We start from the raw sequence: 8,251 nt of genomic DNA, 5'->3' as shown, positions 1-8,251 counted from the left end.
TGAACTTAAAAATACATTCAGATATATTTTGCAGAACAGGATTAATTTCACTTGTACATTACACTTCTGGGGATTTGTCTTTGACATACAGCATGTGTGGGTGCCACTTCTGATAATGGACTAGTTGTGTAATCACAGACTCAAATCTGCCATGTTTATTCTACTGGCACCCAGAGTCCTGAAGAACTCTAGCATAGCAAGGCTATGGTGAAATGTGGGGAAAAAGAAAAAAAAGCTTGAAGGGAACAGTACATATATTTTAACACAACCTCCCACATTACTGTAAGAACCTGACAAACAAAACATCCTTGAGTATGACATTAAAGGTCTTAAGAAACAATATCCCGCAGTTGTTGGCTGGCAGATTTTTTGTGCGCCATGTGATGCAGAAAAGCTTTAATACAAGCACCAACTAGAGATGATACTTCTCTCTGCTCTGTATTACCAGTCAAATGGGTTTAATGACAAGAGATATTCAAAAAAGTTAAATCACCATTTAACTTCCACAGCTGTAATCCAATGCCAATCCCAAGATCAGTACTTCCATGACCACGCAACATCCATTTCTAAAGATCTGGAAAGCACAGTATTATGAGCTCGTAAGCCTGTACACCAGTAGAACAACTACATTGACCTGAATTTATGAAAGATATCCTGTCCAGAAAGGGAGAAATCATAGTCAGGCACTCTACACAGATATTGACTGACCATCTGATCTCAGCAGTCTTAAAATAAACAAAGGAAGTGAAAAATGAAGCAGTCATATTGCACCTTGACATCATGGTTCAACACCCAACAGACAAATAGAACTTTACTTGTTTTGTTATAAGCTGCAGCACTGATATGAATGCAGTGTCATTGTGCCAACCAAAGCTCTAGCCTGGTCTGCTGCTCCAGTAATAGGTGTTTGATAAGTTTGCCCAATCAAATTATTTGTTTCAGAGAGTTGTGATGAGGAAGACACTAAGTACAATTTCATTAAGGCCGTAAAAATGGACAAAGAAAATGAAACCCTTTGTTGGTTGAAGTTTGGGCGAGATGGCATACAGTATCATTTTGAGGGTATAAGGGAGAGGGGGGGGTTATATCTTAAGGGAATGGCATCTTGATCCTCTGTGGTCTTGCGGTTGGTTCTTCATGGGTTCTGGCCCTGTTCTCCTCACTCATCACCGGATGGCTATCAGTCCCACATCTATCAGTTTCTGGATCTTCTGAGCAATGCCTGGATTCTTAAGGTGACTGAAAGGGTCCAGGGAGAAAGAGAGAACAAATCAACTAAATGTCAAGTTCATTTGGCCAATTACAGTGTGTGACTATGGTGCATGTGTTGTATATTATGTAGATAGTGAGTAAAATGTGTAGCTGCGGAGCTGGCCTGCTTACTCGCTGAGTGCCTGTGGGTCCTTCTGCATCTGCTCTAGGATCATGCGCATGGCTGGGTCACTCATGATCTGCTGCACCTCCGGGTCAGCCATGGCCCTCCTCTTCACGTCCTCTGGACTGTCGTCATTCCTCACGTGCTGGCTCATCATGCAGCGCTGGATGCCCTCCGTGGCCTCCTGCACTCGGAACAGAGATGGTTTAAATGTTAGCCTCAGTCTGCTCAATGACACCAACAAAACAAGGTAGAAGAACCATAAACCATGGCTTAATTTTTAATAGAAACCGCATACAAAATAAACTTCACTTTCAGTTTCTTTTAGACTTGGTTAGTAAAGGAGATCCTGCTAGTGCACCAATGTAAATCTGTCATACTGTACCTTGGAAGTAGAGTCAAGCTCCAGAGCCTTCTCGTAGGCAACCATCGCTTTAGAGAAATCTTTCATGGCCTCCAAAGCAGCTGCCTTGCGCGTGTACCCCTTTACTGTGGAGAGAAGTTAGATGAAGACTATGCTTTTAAAGGGCCCAGGTTTGATACAGTTCAAACAATTACACATCAGCAGTCAAGTTTTCAAGATGCAATTTATCTTCAGTTTTCTGATGACCAAAATCAAGTAGGAGCAAAAAGTAAACATGGCTGCTATTAGAAAAGCTAGGAGGCCTGTGTGTGCTAAATCAATTAAATGGTGGACTGACCATTTCATTTTTAAAGTAAAAAAGGTTTTAAAGTTCAATACGTACTGAAGGTAGGATCAAGTTTGATACAGTCCTCGCAATCCTAAAAAGAGAGAAAAAAATATCAGTCCTAGTCCTTTGACTGATAAACACGTGATGATATCCACTTTATTAGTTAGTAATGAGGATAAAGCTCATGTACATAATGGCACCACAGTAGTCAGGTGTGCTGTACCTTTAGGGCAAGCTGGAACTCCAGCAGCTTCGTGTAGCAGGCAGCTCTGTTGCTGAAGAGCTTGGCGTCATTGGGGTTCCTCTTGATGGCCTCAGAGTAATGTCTCATGGCTGAAGGATAGTCTCCTGTAGAACAGAGAATAAACACAGCATGTCAGATATCCTAACACTACCAGAATCTAAAATGGTATGCAGACAACTAGAGAAACCTTACCACTAAGAGTACAAATAGGCATGACACATAACAATTAATACTTTCAACCGCTGTAGATCCTCCATTTCACAGACACACACCTTTCTGGAAGGACTCGTTGCCCTTGTTCTTCTCTTCCAAGGCCTGCTCTGGGTTGATGTAGGCCAGCTTCTCCTGCTCCTTCAATACCTTCTCCGCCTGCAGACAGAAGGGATGGTGAGAGTGACAGGACGGTGATTAACAGACTGGTTAAAGAGTCGTTATCGCACCCAGCATAATCTACCCCGACAGTCCTCATTCAATAGGGTCAACACGCTCTGTACCTGCTGGCACTTCTTAAGGACATCAGGGGTGCGATGCTCTGTCAGACTCTTGTTGTAAAACTGGACTGCTTCTTTGTATTTCTCCTGCTTGAAGTACGAGTTGCCAACCCTAGCCAAGGCCCTGAGAAAGGAGGATAGGGATAGAGACATTAAGCACAGATGACTCAAGCTCTAACATTCCATTTCCCCGGTTTGTAGCAGAGCCCACCGTTACCGAAATGTGTCCTGGCAATGGTGAATACAAGGATTTAATTGGCTGCTTATTCAGGAGACCTAATCTCTCCTCCTCCCTTGATGGACACACCGTATGCAACAGTCCCCTTCAGACTCCCAGCAGTTTATACCCTAGAGGGTGACTCACGTGTAATTATTTTCAGGGAATTGACGAGGAACTCACTTGGCAATGTGTCTGTAGTCCTCCCGGTTCTCTCTGCCCACCTCGATGGCCTTGTCACACAGCTCCCTGCACATCTCATACTCAGCCTTCTCAAAGAACACAGCTGGGATGGGAAAACGGACAAATGCAGACACCTTAGAAACCACCTCATTATCCAATCAAATTTTACAGATCATAAAAACTACGCATATAAAAATCATATGACATTGTCTGCATGACGGTAAGCTGAGATAGGTAGTTTATGGGGATCTCCATAAACTACTGCTATGGTAGCTGCTCCTCTTCCTGGGGAGATAAGACCTCCATGGATCATTTTGACAACAATTATTCTTAAAAGCAGGACAAATCTATTCTGTAAAATGACTTGCTGAGGACCCACACAAATTGGTCAAATGCTATGCTGCTTTATCTGCCCTTAATCGTATGGAAATAGAAAATTGTACCCAGGATTAGGGGGTAGAGATATTCACTCAGTTAATCTCATATGATTCTGATCAAGCCAATTAGTTCTATCATGGAGAAAATATGACAATTTTTTCCATATACATACTTCAGAGATAAATACAACTTGATAATTTGTTAAATGGAGGAAAACTACAAGTTTAACTCATTAAATATTAACCTCTCCTATTAGCATATTTAAGACAACTGTAAATGGGAGTCCAACAAGGCACTTTGAGTTGGGAAGATTCTAGAATTCACTCACAATGTATAATAGCCCTTTAGATATGAATTTAGAATCCTCTAAATTTAATTAGATCTACAAGGACATTTTATCGATCTAACAGTATTTTTCCATTTAGAGATCCTTTAAAAAAATTAACTAGGCAAGTCAGTTAAGAACAAATTCTTATTTACAATGACGGCCTACCCAGCCAAACCCTAACGACGCAGGGCCATTTGTGCGCCGCCCTATGGGACTCCCAATCACGGCTGGTTGTGATACAGCCTGGAATCGAACCAGGGTCTGTAGTGACGCCTCTAGCACTGAAATGCAGTGCCTTAGACCACTGCGCCACTCGGAAGCACCTTTCATGTGTCTTACCAATTATTATTGGATTATTCACCATAGCAACCACTCCTTAGCATAAAAACAAAACATTTCTCAGTTCGTTGGCTTTGTTGGAGATCAAACATTTTAATTTGCAGGGATATTTGTTTTTGACCAAATGTAATTCAGAAAAAAATATAAATAATTTTAAAATAATAATTTTAAATTATTATTATTTCACTTATATAATATTCCTGTTGCTATTGTTATATGTAAATACAATAAATGTGTATGTAGATGGATAAGTTTCTTCACCAATTCTCTTACCATTTTGTACAATTATGTGATTAGCCTACCAGTTGGTGTAACTGTAATGTTAATTCTCGAGAGGAATTATGGTGTGTTAATTTTCTCTTATTGTAACTTGCGTATAGAAATTGCTGACATGACTGTTTAATGAAATATTGTTTATTGGATTTCCATTATAGTAATTTTCTATTTATTTTATCCCGTTTCCCTCTGTACACAGACTACAGCAGCATACCACCCTGCATCCCACTGCTGGCTTGTTTCTGAAGCTAAGCGGGGTTGTTCTTGGTCAATCACTAGATGGGAGACCAGATGCTGCTGGAAGTGGTGTTGGAGGGCCAGTAGGAGGCACTCTTTCCTCAGGTCTAAAAAAAAACATGCCACTGCCCTGTGTAGGGTGCTGTCTTTCGGATGGGATGTTAAACGGGTGTCCTGACTCTCTGTGGTCATTAAAGATACCATGGCACTTATTTAAGAGTAGGGGTGTTAACCCTGGTGTCCTGGCTAAATTCCCAAGCTGTCCCTCATACCATCATGGTCACCTAATCATCCCCTTCCTCTCCCCTGTAACTAATCCCCAGGTCGTTGCTGTAAATGAGAATGTGTTCTCAGTCAACTTACCTGGCAAAAAAAACATGTATACTCCGTTTCATCATTAAACTTCTGTGTCTGTCATCACTCTGACCAGATTGCAGTCTGGTATCCATTTACTCCCAGTGGACTATCCACACAGAGAGCACCAGACTCTGTTTTACACAATATTATCTGTCTCTGTGTGTATACACAATGATGATTGTATACCTGCTTGGTTAGAAAGATATGTCATGTTGGTTGGGTCATGCTTGAGGGCTTCTTCATAATGTTTCAGTGCAGTGGTAAAGTCTTTCTTCTTGTACGCATCGTTGCCCAGCTCCTTCTCCTTTAGAGCCTATGGAAGCACAATGGACATTTAAGCTGTTAAAAACAGTGCTGAGAGGGCAAGAAATCCCACAAATCGGTGTGGGTGCTGAGAGGAGATGCATGCACAAATTACCATTGTCCCAGATTGTGAAGGACTATAGGATTACTTATAATGCAATATATTTACTTGTCTCTTGTTCTCAGGTAAGTCTTCCTCCTTGGAAGGGGGTGGCTGAGTCTCTTTGGGTTTGCGAGGTGGGGGAGGAGTAGGCTCTTCCTCTTCATCCATGCCAGCCAAGTCTAACCCCAGCAGGACCGACAGGGTGGTCATTACTCTAGGGTCCTGGAGCTTCCTACAGGTAGAATGACAGACATAGTGTACTTGAAATAGATCACAGGAAATTCACAAGCGCTACAAAGGAATGTTGTGTTCTGGTACTTATTACTACAGTCAGACAAGATGATCTTGGTGTTGAATTCATTTTGGATTTGGAAGGGGACTGAAAACTGAAAGAATGCAGTAAATTTCTAAATGTACAGGTGCGGTGCAACAAGACAAATGGCGTCCACAGAAACATACTCACGAGCCAAGCATAGACGGTTTGTCCCTGAGCTGCTCCAAAAGCGCTCTGTACTCTGGATCTTTCATCAGGGCATGGGTTCGAGAGTCACTCTCCAGCTTTTCAAACATGTTGGGCATGGAGAAGGGGTTCATCATCTTTTTTTCTGGTGAGGCAAGAGGTGAAATTCAAAACACAGGGAAAACAAAACATGAGCAAACAAAATCCCATTGTTGTGTTTATAATGTAAGTGAAAGTGTGACAGGTTCAAATATTTCTACCTGCTAGCCGGGCTTCTATGTTCTGCAGCCCCTCCTTGAGCTGCTGATTAGTGGGCTCCTGTCTGAATCCCTCTTGGTACGTCAATTTTGCATCCTCAAACCGTCCAAGGAACTCCTGGGCTGCCGCTTTCCTTGAGTAGCCCTGTGCAAGCACAAATCATGGTGATGAGGCTTGTCACTTTTGACAATAGCTAGTGCAAATACAAGCCACCCTTTCTGGACAACTGCGCTGTGACATCGTCTCACCTTTCCCCAGTCAGGTTTAATCTTGATGGTCTGACAGGCGTCCTCCAGAGCACTCTCGTAGTTGCCCTTCTTGGCATAGGCAGCCGAGCGGTTGCTGAAGAGGACATGGTTTGAGGGATCGAGGGCCAACGCTTCTGTGTAGCAGCGTATGGCCTCGTCGATCTTCCCGGCACTCAGTGCCTTGTTGCCCTGATCCTTCAACTGTGACACCTGAGGGGAAAGAGGGACCTGAATAAATTCACTGTAATCAAATCTGTTTAAATATATTGCTTTTTCATGATATTGATTTTTTACTAAAACTGACAAGTAAAGAAATACTGCCATCTTGATTTGGCCAATTTGAGCTCTATAAACAACAATCTGATTCCTAAAGCAGCCATGGTCTAACGTTAGGCGCCAGCAGTCAGGTTAAACCAAACAAGCCTAGACACCTACATGCTATGAGGCCATTACATATTGCAGAACCTGGCCATGTTTCAGCTAAACGGATATAGACTGTTAGCTGAACCACTAAGATTTTCAAGGTGGTTTACTGAGTTGAACTAGCTACTGCTATATGATAGCTAGCAAGTTTGATTGCTGACTGACTTGTAGTCCTGCCCAACGCTTAACTTAACTTGCCAGTCACGTCCTCTAACTTAGTAGTTCGTTAGATAACTAACTAGTACGCTAGCTAGCTAATTGGAAAAGCTGGCTAGATAGTCATGTTAGTAAACGTGAAAAAGTTAACTAGCAGCAATGTTAGTCATTTCACAGCATGAAGTCATTCGTGACGGAACTTTGTTTTTTTCTGATGATCGACAGACCATGCGTATGTAATATTGGCTAGGTAACTAGCTAGTTATAATAGCTGATTAGCTAGCTAGCTACCGGTAGTTAACTAATCGGCTGGCTACTAATACACACGGTTCTGGACCAAACATATTTGCCGGCAAATTACCCAACTACAATTGAAAGCTATTTTGTTAACTAATGTGCTAACATTACCGGTTAGCTAGATAGTTAATACGCTAACATTACCGGTTAGCTAGCTAGCCAGCCAACTAGCTACCGTTACATGGCGAGCTAGTAACAATGAAGTCCGCATTGAGTAAAACGAGATAGAAAAATTTAACTAGTTTGCTAGCTAGCTATCAATTTTCAAATAGGACAAACGCGTTACAATTGACCACCATACACAAACGGTGCGACAATACTGTAAATATTGCAGAAGAAATACAGTTTTTGACCGGAATATTTATGACAGTTGTTACTCACTTTGTCCATGGTATAACCATGAGGTTCCAGAAACTACTGTGAGACGAGAGCACCGCCCCTGCACAATATGGAGCTAGGTTGCCAGATTATGTTCAAGGAAAGCTAAGAACTGAGATCAAAAATGTTTTCCTTTAGAATGTTTTCTATTGTTTGTTAAATACAGATCTGTGTATTAGATAATTGATCAATATAAAAGTGGTTATAAAGTTGATTTATAACCAAACTGTGTGTTACTCTAAGCACCGCATGCATACATGGCAACCCCAGTGCTTACCCATATAGTTCAGTAATATTTCTGGCTTTATGCGCACTGGTGTATGATTGGTTCAGCTTAGTTAATCGAGGAAAGCTCAGCAAATCAAAGGCTAGTTCGCGTTGAGTACGATGAGTAAAACAACAAACGTCGAGTCAAGGAACGTTACCATATTCATTCTAGTTCTAGAAGGATCGATCTGGTTCATCTCCTTTCTAGAACATTCTGGACATATTGGGAAACGCTTGCTGT

The 8,251-nt window shown here is 41.8% G+C and overlaps 1 protein-coding gene across 1 annotated transcript; it reads right to left on the bottom strand.

Moving 5' to 3' along the window:
• On the bottom strand, nt 1-7,877 carry LOC139552523 (stress-induced-phosphoprotein 1-like). The gene is made up of 14 exons (XM_071364331.1): nt 7,747-7,877; nt 6,490-6,699; nt 6,244-6,385; nt 5,987-6,128; nt 5,590-5,755; nt 5,304-5,430; nt 3,203-3,305; nt 2,806-2,926; nt 2,584-2,680; nt 2,291-2,415; nt 2,122-2,158; nt 1,761-1,864; nt 1,384-1,559; nt 1-1,239 (listed from the first exon to the last, which is right to left on the bottom strand). The coding sequence occupies exons 1-14, from the start codon at nt 7,753-7,755 to the stop codon at nt 1,167-1,169; spliced, it is 1,632 nt and encodes a 543-aa protein (XP_071220432.1). The 5' UTR covers nt 7,756-7,877; the 3' UTR covers nt 1-1,166.
• Nucleotides 7,878-8,251: the final 374 nt, after the last annotated feature.

The sequence above is a fragment of the Salvelinus alpinus genome, chromosome 24, assembly GCF_045679555.1.
Source record: "Salvelinus alpinus chromosome 24, SLU_Salpinus.1, whole genome shotgun sequence".
Classification (NCBI taxonomy): Eukaryota; Metazoa; Chordata; class Actinopteri; order Salmoniformes; family Salmonidae; genus Salvelinus; species Salvelinus alpinus.
This window is presented reverse-complemented; position numbering and strand designations above follow the sequence as displayed.